This window comes from Streptopelia decaocto (assembly GCF_964273445.1).
Source record: "Streptopelia decaocto genome assembly, chromosome: Z".
Classification (NCBI taxonomy): Eukaryota; Metazoa; Chordata; class Aves; order Columbiformes; family Columbidae; genus Streptopelia; species Streptopelia decaocto.
This window is the reverse complement of record NC_138657.1, coordinates 68,684,551-68,711,864: the sequence shown is the minus strand read 5'-3', so window position 1 is coordinate 68,711,864 and position 27,314 is coordinate 68,684,551. Positions and strand designations below refer to the sequence as shown.

At 38.5% G+C, this 27,314-nt stretch overlaps 1 protein-coding gene across 2 annotated transcripts in view; it reads right to left on the bottom strand.

Annotated features, from left to right (window-relative positions):
• The window catches only part of ZNF366 (zinc finger protein 366), a gene marked incomplete at its 5' end in the record, with an annotated part of 35,038 nt that extends 8,954 nt beyond the window's left edge, over window positions 1-26,084 (bottom strand). The window contains 3 exons of one of the 2 annotated variants that reach the window (XM_082075119.1): window positions 3,646-3,837; window positions 5,981-7,299; window positions 26,024-26,084. In XM_082075119.1, coding sequence (XP_081931245.1) covers window positions 3,646-3,837; window positions 5,981-7,299; window positions 26,024-26,084 — 1,572 coding nt within the window. Of the gene's footprint in view, window positions 1-3,645; window positions 3,838-5,980; window positions 7,309-9,484; window positions 9,561-26,023 lie in introns of those variants that run through there. The other variant, XM_082075118.1, reaches the window with a different exon arrangement.
• Window positions 26,085-27,314: the final 1,230 nt, after the last annotated feature.

Genomic DNA, 27,314 nt, shown 5'->3' with positions numbered 1-27,314 from the left:
ATATCTTTATAAGCTATTGAATATTACAACACATCTAGTAGGAGCATTTATGTTTTTTTGTCAAGGCAATATTTATTTCTCTTTCTTCACAATAAAAAGACAGGAGATTTCATAAAGGATAGCACCTTATAGCATAAAAGATTCATGTCTCTGAATAAAGGGGGTAGGTTTTCCATTTCCCAAAATAATGCACACTCTTATGGATGTGTAATGTGTTCCTGTGCTGAATTCTCTGGGGACATGAGGAAATGGTACCAGAGTGGAGAGGTGTGGCAGGAAAACAAAAGAAATGCAGATATGAAAATTGTTTTTCAGAATGATGGCTCTGTGGCATGGTCTCTGGATAACCTATCCTTTTCAAAAGGCACAAGATTACTTTCAGATTAATGTCCATGATCGAGAAGGCTAAGGGAGTAGGTTTTGGGCTCACATGCTGGAAGACAGGAACTCAGAACTAGCTGGAGTTTACAGCTAATACTTAAACAACAGTCTGAATCTTCAGACCAAATTAGGAAGATGTACAAGATTTTCTTGCTCTGTGACAGGGCAGGGGTGTGAGCAGAGTGTGAAAGATGACCCTGAGCCAGTTGCCTGGGAGGAAACTCCAGCAGAAGTCACCACAGAGCACCCTAACACTCAGGGAGATGAAAAGCTCATTCAAGAGATATTGGGATAGCAAGAATGATATGGCTCACTTGTGGACCTTTCCTTAGGCTGTCTACTTTAGATAAAATAAAATTCAAGCCCTGCAGAGAAAGACCTCAGCTACAAGTCTGCTGAACACGCATCATTGTGCTGGCTGGTGAACTGGACTTCAGTAGAGTTCACTAGAAAAGCTCAACTAGTTCAATGCTAGATTTTATCTTCCTAAGCCACCACATGAATTGTCTCCCTTCTAGATTTGTCTGTGTGTTCTGTTTCTTCCCAAAGTGAGAGGTATCTCATGTTTTCTTTGGTTTTGACTTCTGATATGAACCTGTGATTTCAGATGGGAAAAAAATGGAGTTCAAAACACGTACTGCAAAGTGTATTTTACATTCTTTGTTGGAGGTCTGAGACATTACTGCCTGCAGCACTAAAAGCAACTAAATTTCATAGAAGATTTCTCTATGAATCAGAATTAGCACTATCGTACCAGCTGGTGCAACTCTTTCAGAACTCTTCAGTATATTTTTATGGGTTTTTTTAAACAGAAATAAACACTGCAGGACAGGCTCAGGCCTTTAAAAGTTAAAGAGAAATTCACTCTTCAGAGAAAAATCAAACACAGACCCAGGTTGCAGCTGGATAAGGAAACAGAAGGGACAACTATTTGCTGCTCCCTCACTTCAGATAGTCTGTGCTTAGTTGTGATTAGACACATAGGAAAGCCTCATGTTTTCTTTTGCTGTGAGAAAAAGGTAAAGAAAACCATTTCATGTGGTGAAATATAAAGGCTACCGCTGTGCTCTCTTTTGCTTGCATTCTTTTTCTTTTATTTTTTTTTCTTCATAAGAAGGGTGTTCCTTTCCTCAAAGAGAGAGGGAGAGGGAGAAAGACTGTAAACTGTCCAAAAGGACCGTGAGAAAACAGGAAGCTTTGAAAAGTACAAGAGAAAGCAAGATGAAATCTATTTGCAGGCTGTTCCCCGGGGGACATGTGAGCCATTGTTAAGCAGCCTGTTCATACAGCTATATCCTTCCTTCTGCTGAGGAGGAGCTTGGTGCCAAAAGGCTGCTATCTGGTCATTGCCTTAACCCTCTGAATGCCAGCCAGAAATACTTGCTCGAGTCTTTGAAGGGCTCAGCCAGAGAAGCAAGGGATGTTCCTAACACCAAAGAGCAATTCTTGATTCTCCCTTCTCTTATTGTTACAGGTCACCGCTTTGTTCAGGGGCATTGATGTTGATTCATACACCTTCAGGCACAAGAGAAACATGTTCACTGTGCTTACTTGTTTCTTTCTTCCTAGGAACATTGGGTGGGGACATAGAATTATTAACTTTTTTAAAAACAGTAAGAAAAACAGGTGTTCCTGTAAAGTTTTTGTTACTGTTTGGAGAACATATTGGTGGTACACCAGTTCCTGGCTCACATTATTGCCTTCTCCAAATTTTAACAGTTCAGCATCATCAATCCCTAACCTGAACATAAACTTCCAGCCAAGTGACACATATCTCAAAAATAGTGTGGGTCCAAACACTCCATCCAGAACAGCTGATAAAACAACTGAGTTTCTTTCCTGAAATTTGAGGGATCAGAGAAGGATGCTGACCAAATGGGAACAAGAAGACAGGTTTTCAGTTGTTCTCAAAGAATTAATGTCTCCAGCAGACTTGACATGGAACTACGTAAGTATTTCAGTGACAAAAATTATTTTATCAGTGTAGTATAACTTAAGTTCTAGTATACAAAACAACATTTTAATAGGACATAAATTTCAAAGAATCAAATTGCTAAAGTTGAAAGGCTTTGCTGTTATTTTTTCAAAGTTAAATTCTTCAAAGTTATCAAAGTAAAATGAGGAAGGACAAAAGATTCATTTTTACATTTTCATATTAGAATTATCACTGAAATCCATATTTTCCTGTGACATTTTTCAAGAGAAAATAATTCCATTTAAGGTTTTTCATCCAGCTCTGCTTCTCAGTGGAACACTCCTTTTAAGAAAATACTTAATTCCATAAAGATGTTGGATGAAAGAGTTCTAGAAATTGCTTCCAGATCAATCTTCAGTTACTTAGGCATAAACTGGGAACATGGTTTACTCGATATTTATAGCCCTCTTAGAGCAGATCAAAGTGGGAATAAAACCTACAACCTTTGACTTTACGAAGTATGACTACACTAATGAATCAGATAGGCAGCAAAACAAACAGATGTAGTGTCCAATACTGAGTAAGAATATAAACATGAATAATTCATAAAGAATATATTAGAGACAAGCACTGTCAAGAAAGCCAAAGCCTCAAAAGTTTATGGGGAGTGGAGAGAAGAGAGAATGGAAAGGGAATGTCATCCTCCAGTGTGCTGGAGGGAGGCAGTAAACTGGAATTCCCACAGGATTCTAAAAAGGCCAGATGGTCTCAGAGGCTGTTTTGTTAGGATACTGATGTCCTGCTCTGTATTTCAGTCTGGTAATTACATTTGGCCCATTCAAATATCTTCTGCAGTTGTAGTTTCCTGTGGCTTTCTTTGAGTCCTTCCTTGAACTGTTACATAGCATCACTGTGTGAAATCATAGCTGCTGCTTTTCCATGGTTCTCCGTGGGGTGCATGACTTGATGTTTTTAGTCAGTGTTTCAAGCTGTTAGCACTTAGACTTCTGTTTGGATGGCTATACTAAGCAAATGTCAGGTATGTTTATTGTACTCAAACTGCAATGGTGTCCAAATGCTTGCAAATGGAAAAAAATATTTTGGGGTGAAAGTTACCAACATTGAAGGGGAAGGAGTAAACCACAGATATTTACCTCCATTATTTTGTGCTGCCTAAGCAGAACCTGGACCAAGAAATGAAACCAGACTACTTTATGCTAATATAAATGCAGCTGTAGTATGTGTTACGAAGTCTTGTTTTTCTAATTCTGTCATATTGCAAGATGATGACTTCACAGAAATATCCAGAAATATCCACAGAAATATCCTCTGCCACCAAATGCACTTACCTTGCATTTAAAGGGTTTGACATCAGAGTGAACAATCATGTGGGCCTTGAGAGTCTGCTTTTGTACAAAACTCTTGAAGCACAAATGGCACTGATAGGCTCTGATATTGGTGTGGATCAGGACATGTCTCTTCATGTTGGCCAGCAGAGTAAATTCCCGGCCACAAATTCCACATTTGTGCTCTTTCACACCCTGCAAGAAAATTAAAAAAAATAAGAAAATTCTATAGATGGAAATTTTCCTACATCATTTAATTTTCAGTACTGAAAGATATGAATTATTTATTCTGCATTAGCAAAGCAGGCAATAAATTATTCCACTTCTAACATCATTTGCTCAAGTAATAGATACCTAAGTATTTTTCTCCTAGCAAATTCTTATAAGAGTCTGAGAAGCAGAGAAGGAAAAGAAGGTGTAAGCTTACTGAAATAATTAGATTTGTTTCCATCAGTATGTTTACAAATCAATGAGACATAATAGCAGAGCTTCTCTGTCCTGCTTTGTTGCTTATGTAAAGTATTGGTCAAATGTGTACACTTATTGACCAAGAACAAAAGCTAACCAGATAAGAGACTAAAGTAATGTTTGCCTGTGGTAACTGAAAAATCATTGGCTTCTAAAAAAAAGCATAGCTACAGAAAATTATCTGAAATAACCAAGAAGCAGTCAAGCCGTGTCACCAAGTAAGGATGTACATATTACATTCAAAGAGTATCTTAGTGGGACTTGCACTGACCCTAATGGAGCAACATCATTTTATCTCGTGTTTACAGAGCATTTCTAGCATCTTTTATGCCATCCAGTCAATATACTACTGCATAATTCAATATCCTGCGTCACACCCATGTGGCCTAGCTACCAGGTCCTCAAAAAGTCATTTGGATGCTATGAAAATAATTGAATTTACCACTAAACACTTTAAGAGTTTCAGTATAACTTGCTGAAGATAATGGGAATTTCCTAGTGAAGTGCCAAGAGCTATTACTCCTCCTATAGACCGCCATTACACAGAAGACTTGAAACAATATCTACTTTTGTACCAGTCAGTGGTATTAACAGCTAATTTCAAAGCAAAAACTGAGAAGACCAACAGCAACTCAAAGTGTCTGCCTATCTGATGTGAAGCTGCATTTGGGCAGCTAAGTGCTGTTAATTATGTTCACAGCTGAATCCACCTGCAGCTGTGGACAAAGAAGCAGAAGCACTCTGAAGGCTCAGGGGCATTGCACTTCCTGTGACAAAAAAACTACCAAGTCTTAAATTAGTAGAGTTTTTGCATGGTAAATCCAAAGCCCAGGGAATCTCCAGAAAGAGCAGAAATCATAACCTTGTAATAGAGAAGAAAATGCAAATGTGGAAGTGGAGGTTGTTGATTTTTATAAGAAAATGTCTAAAATACCAAAATGCTGTGTCTTTCTGTATTTTTAATGGTTTTTGTATAAAAGCCAAAACGCAAATGTTAAAGGAAAAAATAGGCAAATATTGGAAGCAAATTTTTACAAAAATGTGTGGGATTTTGTAAAGGCAGATAAACTAGTTTTAGATATTCTTGAATGGAATAGTTACATTTTTCCTATTTTTGATAGTGGTCTTTGTGGATGTGTTCCAAAGCCCTCTCCTAGCCTACAATGACTCTGCTGTCATTGCTGTCAGCAGTGGCAAGACTGCTACTTGATACGAATTGGCTGGGGTAAATGTCCTGCTTGTCTAATTTTATTAACTGAAATTCTGGATAAGGGATAAGGGAATTCTGGATAAGGGAAATTTTTATTACCTTTTTTTTTCTGTTGGTTGGCTGGGTTTTTTCACCTAAATGTCACATCATAATGATTCTTGAAAATTGAATGAGTAATATATATTTTCTTTTGCTGCATATGTACAGTCTATCACAAATCCACCTACTTCCCAGTTGAGGGAGAAAAAACATACATCTGGTTTTCAGTAGAAAATTTCTGTTAAAATTTTGGGGGGTGTTACACAGCTCTACAAAATTATGTTATGCTACAGAAGGTCACCCTGAAGATAAAACCCAGAAATGGAGAGATGTAAATACAGTTTTAGGGAGCAATACAGGTGGTTTAATTGTACTCCTGTTTACAAGGCAGTTTTTGTATGTATTTTCTTAAGCCTGACTAAGATACCTAGCTTCTACTATTGCCAGTGCTGCTGGGGTTTTTACTCTGCATAAAACTCTCCGGATGGCAAAGGGCCAGCATGAGGGTCTGTAGTCTAATTACCTTCTTTCCAAGGAGATACATTGGTGTATGTTTCGTGGCCTGTAATCCCCACCACTACCTTCTGATGCAAGGTGAGAGCGCAACTCGTGCTGGCTTACCTTGTGAGTTAGGGAGTGTTGTTTGAGATGGTGGGGCTGCACGAACTCCATGCCACATTCGGTGCAGATGTACGGGCGGATGTCTTTGTGCTTCATCATGTGGTTTTGCAGCTGGCTCGGATACTGGAAGGTCTTATCGCATTCAGTGCAATTGTACTGTATAGGGCCACGGTGGGTTGTTAAGTGCCTCTTCAGTTGCGCCAGGGTTGGGAAGTCCAGACCACACTCCACACAGATGTTCTCTCGGCCACTCTCATGCTTAGACTCATGTGCCTTCAGCTCACTGGGGTAGGCAAAACCTCTGCCGCAGATCCTGCAGTTGTAAGGCTTGATGTCACTGTGTTGCATCATGTGCCTCTTAAGGTGACTGGTTTGAGTGAAAGCCTTGTGGCACACCTGGCACTTATGTGGCCGGGTACCCTGGTGTGTCAACATATGTGTGTGCAAGTGGCTCAGCTGTTTGAAAAGCTTGCCACATCGGGTGCAAGCATGTGGCTTAATGCCGCTGTGCCCCAAGATATGGGTGACCAAATTGTACTTGGATGTATAGGACTTCTCACACATGGGACATTGCCAGCGTTTCTGTTCACCACCTACATCAACATAGTAGCTGTCGTCTATCTGAAGGTTGACATCTACTCTCTCCACTTTCTGTTTACTTTCACCACTTTCTCTTACTTCAGCCCTCCTGAAGGGTGGGTCTGGAGGTCTTTTCATTTGGATGGGGTTCCTGAAATGAAAGTTGGGTGGCACAATAAAAGGAAACATTAAGCCAGGATGGACTTTAGGGTAGTAAGAGTAAGGAGCCTGCATGAATGCTGGGCTACTGGGCCATGCTGTGTTAGGCTTCACTGGCTCTTGCTTAATGGGCTTGGTTCCAAAATGCTCCAGACTTCTGTAGAACTGGAAACCAAAGTTGCAGAGGTCAATCATCTGGGAACTGTACTTGGGCTGTGCTGGCTGTTGGAACATCAAGGGGAGACCGGAAGAGCCTATGTCACTCTGATCTTCAGATCTGTCTGGTGGTGATGACGAACCCTCAAGAGCAATAGAAGGAGGCATTTTTGTTGGCATGCTCTTGCGTTTCCGAGACCCTCCTTCCAAGGACCCCTGGAAAGTCTCCATGTCTCCAAAAGGAGGAGGGCCATAGCGGAAATGTGAGAGGTGTGGTCTGAATTCTTCATCAAATTGACTTGTTCTGTGTGACTTCATGACAGGGCTCAGCGGCTGCAGGCAGTGGGAGAAGGGAGAGGCTCGGGTGCTGTCCACGTTAAAACTTGTTTCTTCATTCTTCATCATATTTCTTTTTTTCTTTGATGCTCAAATTCCTTAAAACAAACAAAACCCCAAATCTCTTTATTTCTTCCTGTTCTCCTGGGTTTAACATTTTATTGCCTATATTATTGGTTTGGAAGTTATGTTTTTTAACTAAATGCAACTAAGGACATCTTAGGGCCATATAAGAGAGAGGCATTATGAAGCAGAACTAAATTGGTTCACAGAGAACAAAGAAGCTTTGGTCTTCCTGTGGTAGAATTGGTGGTTTAAATCAAGTCTGACCCATACACCACCTTTGCGACATAAACACACTGTGCCATGAAACACTACTTTACAGATGAATCTGTATGGCAATGTTTCTGCTTAATTTAATTCAGTAAGGCTGTTTGTGGGCAAAATCCTGTCCTTGCCCATGCATGCACAGGCTCTAGAAATTGGCGGTGCATCTAAAGGATATGGCAATACAAACAATAATGTGCGCATTTATTATGGTTGTGACATGAAAATTCAAAGCCAAAAAATGTTAAATGTCTTTGCATCATTAACATGTGTGACTGTGAGAGAAAACAATGGCCAAGTGATCTAAGGACACTGTGTACCATCAGGTTTTGCGCCGGGTTTCCTGGCTTCTCTCACTTTGTATTGTAATAAGAAGGCGGAGATTAATTTATTTTCTTTGTTTTAATCCCAGAGATATTTACCTGGCAGATTTGGGGGAGGAAAGACCTTTGACAACTCTCCAAATTACATTCAGTTTTACAGACTGTGTCTGTGTTGTTTTTCATTTTTATTCTAAATAGGGGGATAAAACCCTCACTGTAAAACTAAAGCCTTTCTAGTGGTACAGTGTGACAAGGCTGATCATACAGGGAACTCCTGAATTTGGGGTTCATCTAAAGTGTTTGTTGTGAATTTTGATTCAAATTATGCTGCTACCTTTTGCCTTGGCTCTCTAGGGATGCACTTATCTGACCGTGTGTGTTTGTTTGTGTACATGCATCTATCCAACCAGGCGGAAGTTAGGTTGGAAAACTAGCCATATTTTCCCTCTGTCACCTGCGATATGTTGAAGCTATTTATAACACCATTCTTGGAAATGCTGGGTGGAGAGCATGAAGGTGGTTAGAGCACTAAAGACACTCCTGTTTCTTTTTCTCAGGAAGTTTTGTGCTGCAAAAACCTGCTTCTAAAGATAGATAAAAGCACATCTCTGTGACCTAGTTAGTCTGTGGACAAGAGAAAGCATCTTAAAAACCTGGGCAGATTGTGGAATTATCTTTAAGATACTGCGTGAAGCCAAAGGCTCAGTGACAAAACTTTAAGATGGAAAACTTAGACAGAGAAATCAATCAATGCCTAAAGGAGGAGTAGTAATTGAAGCAAAAATTTTAGGATCTCTAATACGATGGTTCAAAAACCACCTGTGATAGTGGAAAAGCCTAAAAAAAATCACTTGAAATGGGGACAAATATTGAATAATGAAACCAGGATGTGACTTTTAGTCCCTAGCTCTCTGATGGCAATAGCGTACATATATATACACACTAAACTTAGACATTATATTTCTGTGTGTGTGTATGCATATATATGGAATATATATGAGTGTGTTCAATCAGAGTGGATTATTTAGAAGTATTCATTCTGCTGTGTTTCTTTGTCAGCATAGCTCCCTAGGCAAAATAAGGAACAGTTAGACTTTTAAGACTCTTTGGATACAAAAGCTTGACTTATTAAAAAGGAAGAAGGGGAAGAGAATCCTCTGAGTAACAAAAAAGACTCTGCTTCCTTCCAAAAGGGAAAATGTTGTGGTTTTTTTCAAAATTCTTTTTAAGCAAAGCTAAACTCATACAATTTGAACATAAAATGTGCCTGTAGACCAAAATCTTCCATTCAAAGTACAGGCCTGTCCCTCAAATATTTTTCATCTTGTGCATCCAATTATTTCCCAGCAATAGGCGTATAAAATGCTTTGGAAAACCCACAGCAATTGAGAACCCAGCTATGTTATTTACTGCTTTTGTTAGATTATTGAAATGCTGCCAAAAATACTCAGACTTGACAGTGCAATGTGTCTAATTGCTCTCTTGTCTCTTGGCTGCTGGTTACTCTCTTCTTCAACAGCCTGTTTTACACAAAATTTCAGTCTTTCTGTAATATGGATTTATGGCAGAGGCTATAGGACTGCTTGAAGTTACTAGAAAGAAATAATTTCCTTGCTTTACGTACCTTTGGCTGCTTTCACTGAAGGTATGGGTTTATTCCACTGCTCACGGCTACACACATCACGGGACTAAGCCTACAAGTGAAAGTGTTTAAACAGTCAGTGACCAGCACAGATAGGTGCTATACAAGCCAACAAAAGAGCACCTTAAAGAGGAGGGAAAGTACAGATCTGCAGTCTAAATATGGATCACCTTGCTGCTTTTTCCCCCCCCTCTTCAATCTGCCAAACCCCATGATGTAGAAATTCATTGAGGAAAGATTAAGTGTAGCCTCTCTTCTCATCTTCTGTTTGAAGGAAGGCATGATCTTCATCTTGACCAGAACTTAAGTCCACAAAAATGGAAGTCCTGAGGAAACTGTAGAAGATACTGCAGAATGGCAACCGTCCATGAAACCATTAAGGAGCAGTCCCTTCTCTTTAAACAAGTTCAGTAGATAACTTTAAAGATTTTAATAGCAGAGATCCCCAGTAATTTTGTTCTATCTGACTCTGGAGTAGCTGATCTCATTTTAATACTGAACAATAAATAAGAGGGGTAATACTGAACAATAAATAAGAGGGGGGGAACTGAAAAATTTTTGCTTTAAATATCTCCTACAGACCTTTTGTATTTCTTATATAAGCATTTTAAAACTTCTTTCTTTCTTCAGCACTTCGTTATTTAAAATGTAATGCTGCATAGCACAGCAGCACATGATTCTAAACATTGAGGTTAGGCTAAATGGGGAGACACTTTAAAAATTCTAACTTTTGTCAGTAGGGTTTTGGTTTCTCGGTTTTGATATCTTGATCTGGAAAGCTCACTCAGACAGAGGTTTCTGTGCTGTATTGGCAATCATATATTAAAAAAAACCCTAAACCTAGCACTCCAGAGGCTATTAAAAAAATAAAATAAAAAAGTTAATTTAATTAATTAATTTTAGAACAGACAAGAATTCTCACAATTTCTTTCTTTATATAAATAAGTATATTTGAAGACACAATATTTTGAAACCTAGTACCATAAATAAGCTCTCTCCCTGCCCTTTCATAGAAGAAAGGCTACACCGAGTTCAGATAGTTGTTGAGGTATTTCCAAAATAGAATATCTATGCAGCAGCTAGTAACATTGTTAACTTTAACGAAAGAGGAAGAGATTTTAACACAACATGAATCACCATTTACTTTCTCATTTCCACACACCATATTTCTACAGACAAAGGATTTTTGAAAGTACATAAATCATGCTATTCACTCTAAAACATACACATTGTTGTAGTCTTCAACTAATATTCTGTACGGAAGTCAACAGCATATTTTCTTATTAATTTAGTAGAACCAAGATTCTTCTGCCTGTATGAAAGGCCAATAATAGGCCTAGCAATAAAAACATGAGGTTATGAAATTTGTCAAATTTAAACACTGAATACTACTGTTCTGATTTTGCTCTCAGGCAATACAATGGTAAAACCAGAGATGAGACCAAGATCAGAAAAAGTGCTATGTACCCTCCGACAAAGGGAAATGGGCTACTTTATTAGGAGGTTTGCACTTGTGTTTGCTATTTCAGAAGAAGATGAAACAGAGGAAAGTGTAAGAAATCTGAAAGTGGCTGAATAGACTGAACAGCTTCTCTCAGCTAGAAGAGAAATTCCATGTTAAACTGAACATGAATGACTGTAGAAACTGTGGCCTGTAAGACTGCTCTTCTTTTAAGGCCTGAAATATTGGTATCTATAAGGAAAGAATGAAATCTGACAGCTGTTTCTGTGTTGGATCCGGTGAGGATCAGTGACAAATGACACCTTGTTACATTTCTTGAGCTGAAGTTGAGCAATTGGAGAGCTTCAGGCTTATTGAACAGCCAGCTGGGGTTTTTTTTCAGTCACTGACTTTTGCAAACTGTTACTGTAGGGTTAGTTATGGTTGTCTTAATAGGTTTAATGTGATCGCCTTCATTCAGTTCACATTTCCATATTGTTTTGGTTTTAGATGTGTTCAGGCACACAGCTGTTGAATGAAGCAACAAATTCTTTACTTAGTATTCACTGATTTGTTATTTATGCAAAACTCACATTGGTCTCAGGGTCTGATCAAAGGGGCTTTACTACCATGAACTCATTTCAGCGATGAAGCAGTGCTCCCTACCAAATCTACAGTCCATTCATTTATTTGCCAAACTTTGAAAATGCTAGAAATACACATAGAAACAGGGATGTGTCTATTACTGGTAACCAAGTATTTTCAATTAGTACACATCTGATCTCTCCTTACGATTTTCCCTGCTACTTTCCTTCAATGGCAGCATGAGCCCTACATAAGACCCTTTTTTCCTTCTCTTCCACTTCTTTTAATGTAGTCTTTCCAGCTGCCTCCAGTGTGTGAGTGAAGTCCTACAATAATGTCATTTCCAATTTCCTTTTCTATTGGGAATTTCATGATTTTGGAAAGCTGAAAAATAATAATGTGGATGTTTTTGACCTGTAATTTTCAAGTGCATCTTGTCTGTTTTGCTGGTTTTATAGCCTGTCGTGAGTAAGAAGTTGGGCAAGATCATAATAATATTCCATATCTGTGAAATACATGCACCTGATTGTCAGCTGTACAGCCATATTTTTGTTTGCAGGTCCTGCCTTGGGAATGATGAGAAGTTCTAAATATGCTCAAAAGGTTTAGAGTTATTTCAATACTAGGTTCACTAGGTATTGGCTCAAATAGTTAAATCAATAATGGGTGATTTGTAGAGGGTTTTTTTATTTTTCAAATTAACACATTTTATTTACTGTAGGGCTGAGTGACTATAGCCATTAGAGGAGGGCAGAAGGTAGAAGATCACATTCAAACCCATACTGTAACTTCCCTAAAATCAGTGTCAACCCTACCATCTAATTCTTTAGAGAAGTCCATGCAAGCTGTGTTTTCCAACCATGTTCTCCAGGCGTAAATATCCACATTTCAAGCACACAAATTTGAAAAATTTACTTCATTAACATACACTGAGTATGGCATAATATACTCAAGCTGATTATATAAGCTGAGCACATGTTATATATAAACTAAGGATATGTTAAGAGACCAAATTAGCCTTGAAGTCTTTATACTACGTTATTTGAGGCTGTCCTAAATGGTGATTTACATTTTAAATGAAGAGTTCACTTTTTCTGTCACTGTGTGGAGCCTAGAGAAGAGAGAAATTTGGACTACCTGGCAAAAATAAACATTAATTTAGGGAAAGTATCCAAAATCAATGAGTGCAGACACTGATTATGGGGACACAAATGTTGGGGAAGACTTAAAAAGAAACAGGACTGAGGTGGGAATAATAGCCATTGTGGAGTTTAGTAAAATCTTTTCCAATACCACTTCTACAAACATTTGCTTTCTCTCTCTCACATGCACGTAGACCTCGTGTCAAATGAAGTCCATGATTTAATCATGAGCTTAATTGTCTTCTGAGATAATTGTTTTTATGAGAGAGATGCCTACTTAAATGGAGAACACTATTAAGATAAACATATCACTGTAAATATTTCTCTTCCCCTTTTGGATTACCATCATTAACAGAATTGTAATGGGAAACAGGTAAACAATTGTTCACTAAAATGATCTGGAATGACTGAAAATGAGAAGTGAACCAGATCACTTATTCTTCCTACATTACTATGATAGTCCTGAGGAGCTTGATGTCTTTTCACTTCTCCCTGGGAAATTACCTTCATCAGGCTTCAGGATAAAACTTCTTCTTTCCATCAACTTTTTTTTTCTTTTCTTTTTTTTTTTTCTTCTCAGCAAGTGCTTGGTAAATGAAAACCGATAACCTGGGTAACTCTTCCTAGGGCATAATTAGAGCTCACTAAGGTTTATGAAAAGATATCCGATGAACTCTGAAACTAATCCTTCACAATTTTCCTTGTTATTTGTTATCTGTTCTGTTGTCCACTGAGATATAACCCGATCTATACCATGACCAAAAGTGATACTTTTGACAAACGTGTTGTATGCACATGGAAAAATATAACTCATATCCTGAGACAATATGTTAACAGATGGTAACCTTTGTAGACAAACTTACTGGAAATCATACAATTACATACCTAAGAAAGTTAATGGAATAAAAAATCTGACATATTTGAACAGCTTAACATGACAGTATAGAGTTGCAACAAGCACTGAACTTTCAAAGATACCTTATATATTAAATAACTTTTTTTTTTTTTTTTCACTGACTCTGTTTTGGCATGTCTTCCTTGCTTCATATTTGAAATGTGATCATTTTGGAGATTTCATCTGCTCTAAGAGCTTCCTATGCAGGGTAGCTGTATCTGGGAGATGACACCAGGACAAAGAAATGGGTCTTCTCCCAGAAAACTGTGCAAGAGAAATACCCTCCCTGTATTCTTGGTTATTCCTAAATTATAATGCTTTAGCTTACACAATTTTTGTTTTATTGTGGCTGTGAAATACAGAAGCATAGGCAACACATCCACTTGCCTGCACTGCTTATAGAGGAGTGGCTTTTGCAGCCATCTTGGATGCATGTGTAGCTTGTTTTTCTATTCAGTTTTCAGGAAGCAAGACACTATGATTACTTTTGCGGTGGTATAGTTACTTGGGTATTTCTTGTAATAGTGAAAATGCTCAAAATATCAAAGTCAATGCACATTCAGTTTTCCATAACTTACAGATCATATTTGTTTTGATAATTATTGAAAATACTAAACTAGATTCTGACATTTCCTCCATTGAAAATCTGGAGCAGACCAACCCCTACCCTGCCAAAGATAGGTCACTGACGGTGGCATCACATGTGCTTATAGAACGGTTTATGACATAATTTGTGAAATAGTGGTGATATTGTTTAGATTTTTTTTTTTTTATTAAAAATTGCCTGCTGCTTTGGTGAGGTAGCTGTAGATATTTTTCTTCGCTCCAGAATCAGTGCTGCATTCTCAGTTTGGCAACATGGTTTGCTGTCTCTTTCACTGTTTTTATGTGTGCTCTGTGCTTAGTTTGGCAAAACCTTTGCTATCATTTACATTACTTTTCTATTGTCTAACAAGACGGCTAGGGGGAGGTCGCAGAGCAGTATGGCTGGGTTAACCACTGAACATCTGCAATAGGGCCTTATTGGTAATGCCCCTAGCAGTATTTTAGCCACACAGACCATGTCTAGTCATTTCAATGTACATCCAAAGTGCTGTTTGAGTACAGTCTAGGCTTGCTGCTGGTTTGGGTCCTCTTTTCCATACCCTTCTTTCTCCTTTTTATTTTTTTCTCTTTTTCTTCCTCTTTGTGATTTTTCTTAGTTCTTCTCTTACATTCCCTTCCCTCTTCACTTCTCTATTCCATTGTGGTTCACTCCCTCACTGCTTCTTGATTCTTTCTTCTAAAATGGTCAGCCACACATAGATAACCTGACTAACAAAGTGGATGTTAAGTCCACAGTCTCTGAAGTGATGGGTGTTTACATAAAGCCGCCCCAAAGCACAGCTACACATTATGGGAGCCTGAAAGGCAGAGCAAGTTATCTGGTCTTAGCATGTAAGAAGACAAAGGTTATATCTCCTCAGCTGAGCACCTCCACCTACCTGATCCTCTGTTGCAAACAGGGAATGCAAGGCTGCTTTGGGATGGGGAGGAAGGGGAGAGGGAGCAGGCTCTGGCTGTCAGATCTCTGGCTCTGTGTCCACAGTGCAGCCCTGACTCATCTCCGCTCACATCAGGGTGGGCTCTCGCCCAATCTCTTGCCTCTCTTTTTTCCACCAGCAGAAACCTGGTAAGTGTAGCCTGAAAAGGAGCTGCTGTGGAGTTGCAGGTGGATGCAAAACCAGCCGTATCAGCTCAGGCTAGTAGTGTAGCTAACCCAAGACAATGTTTTTTGAAGAGTATAAGGAACAAAAGGAGTATGATGATGGTTTTCCAGAATCAGACCACCAGCTGGCTGTGGCTCAGAAATTTCCCCATGTTGTATTCTGATTTTTAATTCTTCTATGAAGGCTAGATTTGGATAAAAGTTACTTAATATAAAAATCCAAAGACAAGTCTCCCTTGTGGGCTGAGAGGTGTACAGAAATTGGTAGCTGTGTCCTGGAGAAGTGAGGTATCTCTGAGTTCTCTGATGGCGAGTCTTGTAGCTCCCGAGATTCAGAGAGGAGTCAGGGCATTGAAAGCTGCACAGTGCAGTAGAGATGCCCACTTACACTCTTCTCAATCTACTTCCGCCCTGAAACACTTCTGTGGTTTCTCTTTAAAGTACCCTGAAATCAGTGTCAGTTATTTCAAGCATGGCCCACTTTTCATCTCCTCACCACTCCCTGAATCACCAACCCATCCTGCTTCAATTTCTCCCATCTTTAGAAACTGATCTGTTGCCCCTGTAAAGCTGGATCATTTTTGCTGATAACCGTTGAACTGCATAGTTTTTATTGGTTAGGGTACATGCCTCCCTTTTATTCACCAAACAAGAAAGCTAAATATATCCATACTCTGAACAGAAGTGTGGAGGATACACATGGGTGGACTATTGCCTCAAGCAGGCTAGCCAGTGTGTGGCACTGCTCTGCTCTTGAAGGCACTCGTGTTCATGTGAAGAAGAAATTATCTTAGGTACCCCAGACTAGTTTTGTCCGTTTTGAAAATAAAACAAACACAACAGGCTGAGTGCTGAGAGCTGCTGTCAAAGAAATGAGTATAGGTCTGAGTTTAGGCTGAGGATGTACCTTGACAAATTGCACTCACCCATTAGGGATCCTCAGACTCTTCTTCTGGAGCTTTGGTACTGCAGAGAAGGTGTTACAAAACAGAATTAACTGAAAGGAACCTGACAGTCTAGCTGAGCCATAAATGCAATCACTCAGGAGGGTGAAGTACCTTTAACTTGTGACTTTTCAATAAACCTGCAGAAGCAACACCTGGAGGGGGGCCAGAACTACCTCTCGAGAGGATGGAGTGCAGCAGACTACTGAGTCTGTCTTACCTCTGCTTCCTGCACCTTGGCACAAAATTTTTGTGCATAATGGCCCAGATTACCCTCACACGTCCAAATCTCTCAGCGGGGAGGAGGGAAATTAGTCAAAATCTCCCACCTCTTAAGGTTATATTTTGCACTGAATTTTATGTCATTGAAGTATATTTAGTTTCACATGAGTATTTTTACAGGACTGGATCCCTACATTTGTGCATAGGTATACTGAGTTTCCAGACCCTGCCCTGCTAAGACCAGATTATCCAGGATGGTGACATCAGGAGCACATACATAGCAGAGTTTTGAATGTGTAAAGTTTAGCTGGTGCCAGCAAACGGGGTGGAAATGCAATTTGATCCTGCCGTCACTAGTTATTGGAATTAACAATGGGTTGGCCAGCTCAGATAATTACTCAATTAAACAATGGCAGTGATTCATCCTAAGTAACTGCCCTAATTCTCTCCCTGGCATCATCCACTTTGCACTGAAATCATTATGTAAAATCAGAGGTGCAGCTGAGAACAAGAATTGGTATTTGACTGTTATGAGGTGATGCCAGTAAGACAAATTTCTTAATTTTCTTAATTGGGTAAGAAGGACATGTCAGAGGCTGGAACTTGGATCTGTCCCTGTCTCTATAAAGTATGTGGAGTCACTTTATTCACTGTTTATAGAAGTCCTATCACTCCATTCCTGTTTCCTGTCTGCTTCCATATCTGCAACTGCAAATTAAAATGGTGCATTTCTGGCACCATAGGGATCCTATGTATTAAATAAGTTTTTCCCTGGAAAATTATCAAATAACAGTAAGGCAGTTTTAGGGGGCTTTTTGTTTGTTTGTTTTTTCTCACCATACAGATATTTTCAGGGTCAGAGTGAACTAAAGAACAAATAACTAATATGAATATAAGAAGGGATCTGGAAGTAAAATAGTAATATTGAATAGAGTGTGGAGTTCTTGGAAGAACACTTTGGATGGAATCTTTCCACTAAAGAGTACAATGATTAAACACCATAGAGTGCAGACAGGAGGGTTTTGAGATGTAGAGAGTAGTATTAATTAAAAAAATAAGGAAGCTGTGCAGAACACCCAAAATTAGTATGGTCAAAAAAGCATACCCTTCCATAACCTTCATGCTGTCCTGCTTGGGCTGTTGTTTTGAAAGTAAACCTTTCACTGGCATTCATGACCTTTAAAAAGGAAATAGATTAAGCTTTCCTTCCTACTGCAGTCCCAGTGTCATTGTCACCTCTATGGAGACCAGGGAGGTGGTCTGGTCTCCTCCCACCTCTTCATTATCTTAGGGGGTAGCTGAGGGCCACTTTCAGCTTTGGTTCTTCAAGCAGCCCACTGGCAACCTCCCACACCATTAGCAGTTAATGTGTGGGAAAGCAATTGCACCTTCTGAGCGTTGCATGTGTAAAACAACAGGTACGTCAAAAAGAAAGTACTAGGTAAAATGCGTGCATATACTTGGAGAAAGGCAGAGGATTGTATGAGAGAGTTTTCATACAAAGTCTACAAAACAGATTGCTTTGTAGTGAAAGTCTAGCTTTATTAAAACTTGGGGATTGTCCTGGTTTTGTGTACGGGGATGAGATAAGAGAAACCGTGACAGGGGTGTATTATTATTTTTCAGCAAGGCCACCACTTTTTGTATTTATTTTGTGTTCAGTTCTTTGTGTCACACTATTCAAAACTTCTAGTGAAACTGAAGGTCACTAGAGTGGCAGGTATTGCGTGTTCCAGTAAGACATGGCATATTCTACAAGAACTGAAAGAAGAGAGTTTCCTCCAGAAATCGACAGAATTAGGAAAAATATATCTTCTACTGAACACTTCTCTTGGTGTCCAGTTCATTAAAAGTAATTACCAGATGATGCTTTCCTAGTCATGTAGAAAAGATTAATACATTTGATTTCAGCTGAAATTTGAGCAGAATTGTTGATGGAAAACCTGCTTGGCTGAAAAGACTAATTAATCCCTATTAACCTGTCTTACTTTCTTGCAATCAAGCTGGCTCAATAGTGAATTAGACATTTCCCTCTGAACAAAGTTCAATAGAAAACATGGCAGAGGAATGGGAGATGTCAGTGCCGTTCCTAGGACACCACTGTGTTTATCCTGTTGATACCCAAATAGAAAAGACTAAGAATCATGGGCAATGAGACAGAGTTAAAAATGGGCCTTAAGGCAAATTACTGGAGCACTGGAGGAAACTACTTTTGATATGTCTGCCCTGTGAATAGGAAGCTCTGCTTTCTAGCCTTCCAGAGCATAAAATCTGTATTATAGCATTGAAACCATGTTGAACTGAAATACGTTCTTATTGTTCAGAAAAATTGTCACCTTCCCATACATCTCACAATTGCATTCAAATGGGAGTCCGTTTTTTAAAATCAACCTATATTGTTTAAAGAGAAATACACTTAGTTCTTCAGTTGCAGCATAAAATGGTATTTTTGACTGATCATACAAAGTGCTTGCGAGGAAGTAATTTAAGATGACTTCCTCTCTAGCTTTACCCTTCTCCTGAGATGCCAAATTTGAATCTTCTTCTTGACTGTACAGCAAAATGCAAACAATTTTTCTGTCTGATCTCCAAAATGCATCCTGCATATTTCTTTGAATTGTTTTTTAACTCCTAGAAATTGTTAAAAATCAGAAATAACTTATTGACACCACTAAAGGGAATCTGAAATATAAAACAAATTTTATATTGCTTCTATCATTTTGATCACTTGGAAAACAAATCTCCGTGTAAATCAGCTAACAGGGAGAAATTCTTGGGGTTAATTATTTTAAACTGAAACAGATTTAAAATGCCAGTTTTACTGAATTCAATAAACTAACATACGGAGTGAGAATGGCAGCTCAGACTTAGCCAAATGTCATCAGCAGATACTGGAATAGAGGCTAGAGCTACAAACAAATAAGAAATTACTTTATGCCAAAAAAAAAAAAAAAAAAAAGAAAAAAAAAAGAAAAAAATATATAAAAGGAATTCAACATAGTTGGAAATCTGAAATTCCTAACAGTTCCTGAACAATTCTAGTACTAATTCTTTACTGTTAGCGATGCCAAACACTTGTTTTGGATACTAAATTCAGATATTCATCATAAGAAAAAGAAAACCAGAAAAGCATCAAACCACTGTGACCTTACCCCATGTCTAAGAATGGCTAACCAACAATATAAAATAAAGTTTTGTAAACAACATCTTACATATTAATGTAACTTTTCCTCTGAATCCACCCTGCCCCCCACCCCCTCAAAAAAAAAAAAAAAAATCATTCTGTTTAGAACTTTTTCCCTGGAAATTTGCTGAGTGCCACATACAAACCTGGAAGATTTGATAGGAATTATTGTGTTTTGAGAGGAATGGTGGAATGGTGGCAGGTGAGGCTGTGCTGTGGGCAAAGGGACAGTACTCAGAGGATAAATAATCATGTGAATTCTGTTCTGTGATTTGCTGTCCTGACCAGGTTTAGTGCCTTCCACTGGGTGCCGGTCTGTGCGTTTTTGCTGTGTCTCATAGTGAATGATCTAGTGAACACCCTCACTGCAGTCATTAGAGGCAATCCCAAGGCCTGACCATTTGCCTACAAAATACAGTGACAGCTGTTCAACTGCATTTCTTTACCCACAGCTTAAGTTTAGGGGTGTTCCAGTTTTTGTGTGACAGGAAAGAAGACATTAATGTAATTGGAGTCTAAAGGCAGAAGGAAGAGGAGATATGGAGGAGGGGTCACTCAGCACCACTTCTTTGATGCATGTGGCTGCTTCATAATATCTTGACAAAAGGCTACCTGCAGATATATAAAATGGTTCTGAAAACCTTGGTGGCTCCATATTGTGAGTGCAACATTATGCAGAAAACCTGTATGATATAAAAGTCATGCTAGTATAATTCTTTGCTGTGGTGCTGCAGGGGGCAGGGAGCAGGAAACAACAACAACAAAAAAAACCCAAACAAATAACACCATAATCAACAAACCAAAACAACCAACCAACTGAAAAAAAAAAAAAAACAAGACCCCCACACCACATTATTTTCTTTCACCTTTTTAAGTAGATGCGTTTAGTTTCTGGTAAACCTGTGAGCATATTATTGTCAGCTGGCTCTTCCAGGAGGCCCTCTGCAGTTTTCTGTAATTCCTATCACAGGGCAGCAATTTTGAACAAATACAGGATGCTCTTCATGGCTTCAGAAACCTGTACCAGGGAGCTAACCCAGAGTGGGCTAATGCCAGCCAGATGGTTCAGACAAATCCTGCTGTTCCTTAGATACTGACAGATGTTCTAAAAACAGGTCATCCCTTTCTCTTTCACCTCCTGATATTGCATTCATTGTATATATATGCTAAATACTTTAAAGCAGACAGGTAGAAAAATACACTGCTACCAAGAAGTACTGTATGAAAGACAACGCCTTTTCATATTTACCTGAAGCTGAACCACTACTTGCTTTTGAAAGCACCTTAGTGAGAGGACTAAACCTGAAATACCAACTATATACCAATGTGAACTTCCTGAATATCTTTAGAGTTCGCATATTTGAGTTTGGTTTATATCTAGCTTATTGGATGTTAGTAAGAGCACATATTCTAATTTATGAAAATTTCAGTAACAGATCAAGCACAGATCTGACCACAAAACGAAAGGAGGAGTCTTAGGTTAGACTCTGCAAAAAGAGTCAGACAGTTACATTGCAACCCTAACCAGGGAAGACTAAAGCGTAAACGGCTTTTGCTCCGTCCTGAATAGCAACAAACCAGTGAAAAGGAAGACTTCAAGTCATCTTGTCCCTCCCAGCCAACACACTTTTGTCTTATCAGAGGGCCTGAGGTAACAATATCCTGCTCCCTGAGGAGGGGCTGAGCTGTGAGCTCCCATCCCGGAGCCACCACACTTGCTCCTCTACCTTGGGAACACCATCCTGCAGAATTCTTTCTATGCAGAAAAATTGGATGGTTTCTACTCTTCATCAGGCCTCCAGACAGAGGACTGGGTGGGTAATCCCTGCTTGCTGTGTATTAGTATTCCTTGTAGTACAGCATAATCTAAGAATAACAACTGAAAACATATGACCCTTCTCACAGCCTTGCTTTCAATTTCAAATCAGTTGTACTTTTCTTGAATCCATTAGATAAAAAGTACGTTATCAATGTATGAAACTCAGTTTACCTTGCAGCTTTTTGTAATTAAATGAACCTCCAGATTAAATGAACATTTGTATTTTTCAGTGTTCTCTGAATTTTAGTGCTGCTAATGAGCCTAAGCATCTGGAAAGTTGGATGTTTCCAAGCTTACTTTTAATGAATATTGGCAAGGAGAAAATAGGTTTTCAGGAAACACATTCTTTACCTAAGTATTTCAACTCACATTAATTTATGCACACCCACAAAGCAGAAGGAAAATGTGACAGTATTTTAGCTTTCATAGTAGAAGAGAGAGATGAAAGAAAGCAAGAAAAATATTTTTTGCACCTTTCATTCAACTAATTAGTGATATGTCTTTCTAACATCCAAAGCAGGAAATAAGGAGTGAAATAAAAAAAAAAATCAAATGTTTGCCAAATTTCTTCCTATAACCTTCAAAGCATGAAAATATTTTCTTTTAATACATGATTACTTAGCTTAGTTACTTCGAATGTCATTAGAAGTCTTTACAATACATTGAGCATTGTCGATTTAGAGGAAAACGTTGTGGTTTGCTTATTGAGATCAGAGTAACACTAGTATAAAACTATTTATTTTAGAAAAGCAAATCACAAAAGCATTAAGTTTGGAAGGACCTAAAACAAAGATTAAATAATATTGTTCATTGGATCATTAGTATTTTAGGAGCCAGGCAAGAAGGAATAGTTCAGTATGTGCTTTAAATAGCCAGTAAGTACTAACTTAGGCCTCTTCTTTGGATGAAAATCTGAATATCATCCATAAAATTTCACTGCACTTTTACAGCCATGGAGAGCTACAGTCGCAGCTTCAGAATATCAGCTTTTCGGCAGGAAGAGGGTAGCCCTAAGTAATCTTTTTTCCAAACTTGTTTATTTCTTTCTAAAGGTTTCATATTACTTGTCTCTCTACAATTCTTTCTTCCACAAGCTGACATTCCTTCCTTTTCAGTGGCCTTCTGGAATGGTGAACTAGACTGGGGAAAACTACTGCATTAAAGAAGGAAAGGCTCATTTGGTTAAACAAGGGGTCTATTTTCAAAAATTCGTTGGGCTATAAAATTAATCCATCAAACAAATGAATAATTTTACAGCACAGCCATCTGCGGCAGTGTGCACAGCACTTGCAAGGTCTGTTTGAAGACACCGTTCGTTTCACTGGATTAGTTACTCCTGTGAAACATACATTAGTGCTCAGAAGCTACAGATCATTTCCTACCAACTAATAAGAGGCTACTTTTCCCTACACACCTTTGCCCAACTTCTGTCCTTAAACCATGGCCACACAAGAGCCCTGTTACCTTATGCAGCATTTACTGCTTTAGATTCTCTGGATGGCATTGTGCTGAGATATCTGTCCGAGTGGAGTGTCCTTTCAGATACATGTCTTTCTGCATCACTGGGGCTTTGGAAACAATGTAAGTGCTATCTGGGATAATCACTACTCTTCTGCCTCTGTATGTGTGTCTTGTCTTGGGTCGCTACCATGATTCATCCCACTGTGCTTCTCCCGCTTTAAATACAGCAAATCTATCTGGAATTACCAGAAATGGTACCTAAAAGACATGTCAATATGTTCATTTGTGAGATGCACATCATGCCGCTTAGTCCACCAGAATCTGCTCTGCATCCAGATAGGCCTAAGGCAAGGCCCTTATCGATGTGTTTGATTGAAAGAATGAGTAAACAATTAAAAAAAACCCTTAAAGTGCAAGTATTCAGAGTATCTCCTGGGCAAAAATCTGTGTTAAAGGTACCAAAAATGTTGCTGGAAATATAAATCCGTGCTACTACTGTGCATCCAAACTCATATTCTCAATAATTCTCACCTTTAAAGAAGACTGTCCTAAATACAAAAAGAGAATTTATATTTACAGAAATACTTCTATCAGTTTCTATGCTTTTTGAATGAGACTTGTTAACCTGGCTTTCCATGGGCTAAAACTCATTTCTGTAACATCTTTGTCATAATTAGTGTAGTTTTATTCTTCAGAACAAAGGCAAAAATCTGCATGTGTTTTGTTTCATTGTAATTGAGAACAAATCAAATGAAAATAATGGCTTTAAATAATTGTCTAGGAAAAGACATACACTAAGTGACCTTTTACTTATGTATGCTTTAAACATAAATATGGCTTTTAGCAATAGCAGCAATAAGACTTTAAGCAAAAAAACCAGTCTCTTATTATTCTTAGTTTATTGCTTCAATATTATATTTTTTAATATAACGTTGAGGTGAATAACTTAAAACTCATTTCACAAACATTTAGTTTGTGACATAAGCTGGTAGTAGATCTGTACTCAATCTGACCTCAGGCCATATTCTTCTCTGCTTGTAAATATCTCAGCAATGTGGGATAATATATACATCAGCCAAATATCTCCTTTTTCCTGACACCTCAGAAAGGTATTAGTTGTGTTACAAATTACCATTATACTAAGTCATGTTAAAGTTATCCTAGCAATCCAATGTACAATGTGAAAACAAACTCCAAATGATTGCAAAGTTGTATTATTTGAAAGAAATATAAACCTGATAGGTGATATTTAACAATTATGTTCAAAATTCAAGGTCTATTTTTTAATGTGAAATTATTAAACATTCTTTTAAAATGTTCTGTCTGTATACTCATGATTGGGAAATAGATTTAAGAATAGCATGTACTGCTTTTGTCCACCTACTATGAATTTGAACGCATATATTCTTCTTTATGTACTTCAGACAATCTCTCAGAGAAAGGATTTATCATATGTGTGGTCCAAATCAATAATACATTAATGTTCTGTATCTTCAGAAACAAAATCTGTACCCAAAGGCTGCAACTGGCTCTTACCTACATGGTAAACAGGATTTCTGAACTAACCAGACCAAAACTTACAGATGATTGCAACCAGACTGACACTCTGCAGTTTGAGCGAAATACCACCACAAATGCAGAGCTTACATATTTACAATGTTTAGAAGACACCTCTACATCTAGCTTGAAATAAAAAGTGGTTTTCCGTATGTTTGATAAGTAACTGTCAAAATAGTATTCCAAATCATCTATTTAATTTGAATCGGTATTTAGTCACGTAAAACACAAACCCAGGTATCCTGAGCAAAACATGTGGCATGTGGTTTTCATGGCAACATCTGGCATCTACTTGCTATTAGCAGAGAATCCTTTGTAGGTTAAGCATAACCAAATAAACCTAATAACTAGTACAAAACTAGATTGACCTGCAACATTAAGCTACAGAACTCTAGAGAGAATTAATTTCCACCGCCTTTGGCAGAACCCATCTGCTGCTCCTAAAGTGAAGGAAATCTACAACTTACCCAGAAATCGGGCTGAACTTGGGGTAAATCACTCCTTCCTATGGGGTGCAGAAATGCACCAGAGAGAGGGGGAAGAAAATCCTTTCCACTAGTTGGTTTGTGGAGGGGTGGGAGCAGAGGGCTGTCCCCGGGAGGAAGCGCAGCCCAGGTGCCCGGTGGGAGCGGAGCAGGAGCGGGAGAGCCGGAGCTGCCTGCCAGCCCTGCACGATGCCCTCCCGCCTTCTGGAGCTGCTCGGTATGGGTTCTGGGCATCCTGCAGACGACCCTGCACTTCACAGAGCTGCAGCCTGAAGAAGTACTGGATCAGAAGATGACCAAGATCTTCTGCAGAGAAATGGACACCTGTCGTAATTCTTTCCCTCACCTCTGCAATCTTCTTTTATACACGCATGAGAGGGGATTTTTCTCTTCCAATATTTGAAACATGCTCTTGCATTCTGTCACTCATTTTACATGCTGTTTCTGATCATTTAGATGCATTTATGCCCAACACAAAAATTATTATTGATAGCTACAACAATGCAAACAACAAATAAACATTTGAGTCCATCCTATTACTAATATAGTTGATTGGCCTTGGCGTTGTTATATACTAAGCAACATGAACTTTTTCTTTTTTTTCTCCAAGTGACATAGTAATTCTTCTCCCACTATATTACAGGCTGGTGGGTTGACGCAGACTTCAGTAGTGGCAGATGATACATGAAATACATCAATTTGCATATTACACAGCTTCTCTCTTTATTTCAACAGTGGCCCAGTGAATCTTGCTGAAACATTCAGGTTAAAGTTAGTGCAGCCTGTAACAAGATTCTGGCAGCAGAAGCTGTATATGCAAAATACATAGCAGATCATGTTATGAATATTATCAGCCTCACTGGAAAACATTTTCTTGTCTGCATTGGTTAAAACGTATGCTGTTATCACCAGTATCTAAAAACCAGACTACACGTATCTATAGCGTAAATATGCTGCTTGTCAATGCATATGGTTATTATCTTTTTATCAGTTAAATGTGTATCTGATTAATGCCTTTTCTTAATACAAAAGCATAGGTATTGCACTTCTAAAGAGTTAACCATAAAAGCATTCTTACTTAACTTACCAGTTGTTGAGGCTGGAAGGAGTCTTGCCCTAAGCTTTCTACCTGCTCTCATGTTCGTAATCTCTGTCCCTCTCTCCCTCTCCTCCCTCCCCCCGTGCAGAGATTGCAGTAAACTTAGAAAACTAGCAGGGACAGTGTTTCAAACGACTTAAGAAAGAGAACAGGAACAATCATTTCGTTCTCTTTTTTTCAGATGAGTACAGTACCTTCAGAAAGAAGGAAGGAAGGGAGGGGAGAGGAAGTCAACAACCCTTTGCTTTCCTGCAAAAAAATAAGGAAACAGCAGATAGCAATCTCGTTTTCTCTCAAACAAAATGTTTGGAAAAATAAATATAACCAAACAAAAAGGAATTCCTCAAGTATTATATCTACATTATTGGCTTCATAAAACCTACTTTACAGCTTGCTATGTGCAACTACATTAAAACAAATGGATTTCTGAAGTAGTGAGTGGAAATAGGACACCCATGTCTTGTGCAGAACAATTAGCCATAAGCTTGCACAGATAATGCAGACTTTTACTCTAGAAAATGAGCAGTCATAGATGGATAAATGCATTTTTTTTTCACAGTGATAAGGCACAAAAAATCCTAAAACCCCTCTTTATTGTGATCCCAGGAAAACAGCACACTGGGTATTTACAGAATACCATGAAATAAAAAGAGGGATGGAAGGGGGCAGAAAAATGGTAGGGTTTGTAGCTTGATATTGGAGTTACAATAATAAGTAATTTATCTCGAAGACCTGCATTATAGAAGGCATTCTGATTTATCCAAACAAAACCACTGCACGATGTTCTAGGATGGATTTTATACTTTATTTTGTTTCTTTCTTTCCCCATTAAACATATTTTGACAATCAGATACCAGCCAGTTGGCCAGAGTTATAGTTGGGATAAGTTTAGTCCATTGTGCTTCACTGTGTTTTCCTTTGCTTGTATGTTTTCCCCTAACTTTATCTATCATCTGAAGTCCACTTATAATGATTATATGCTCCCTTTTTTTTTACCACTAATTTTTTGCACTCTAACACTCTTGCTGGTAAACACCTTCACACTGTTGCTGGTGTTGTATTTTCAGTGAAACTTTTAATGTGGTACCAAAGATAGTGCTGCTCATCGATGAGCAATTCAGGGTTGAGTTCTGTGAAAGTCATAAAACAAAAAGCTGTTTCAAATTGCCCTCTCCTACAAACTGTGCATTCAGACTTTGCCCTGGGAGCAACAATTAGATGAATGTAGCTCAAATAAATTGTGTTATTGCTGTAAATTCGGTGCTAATGG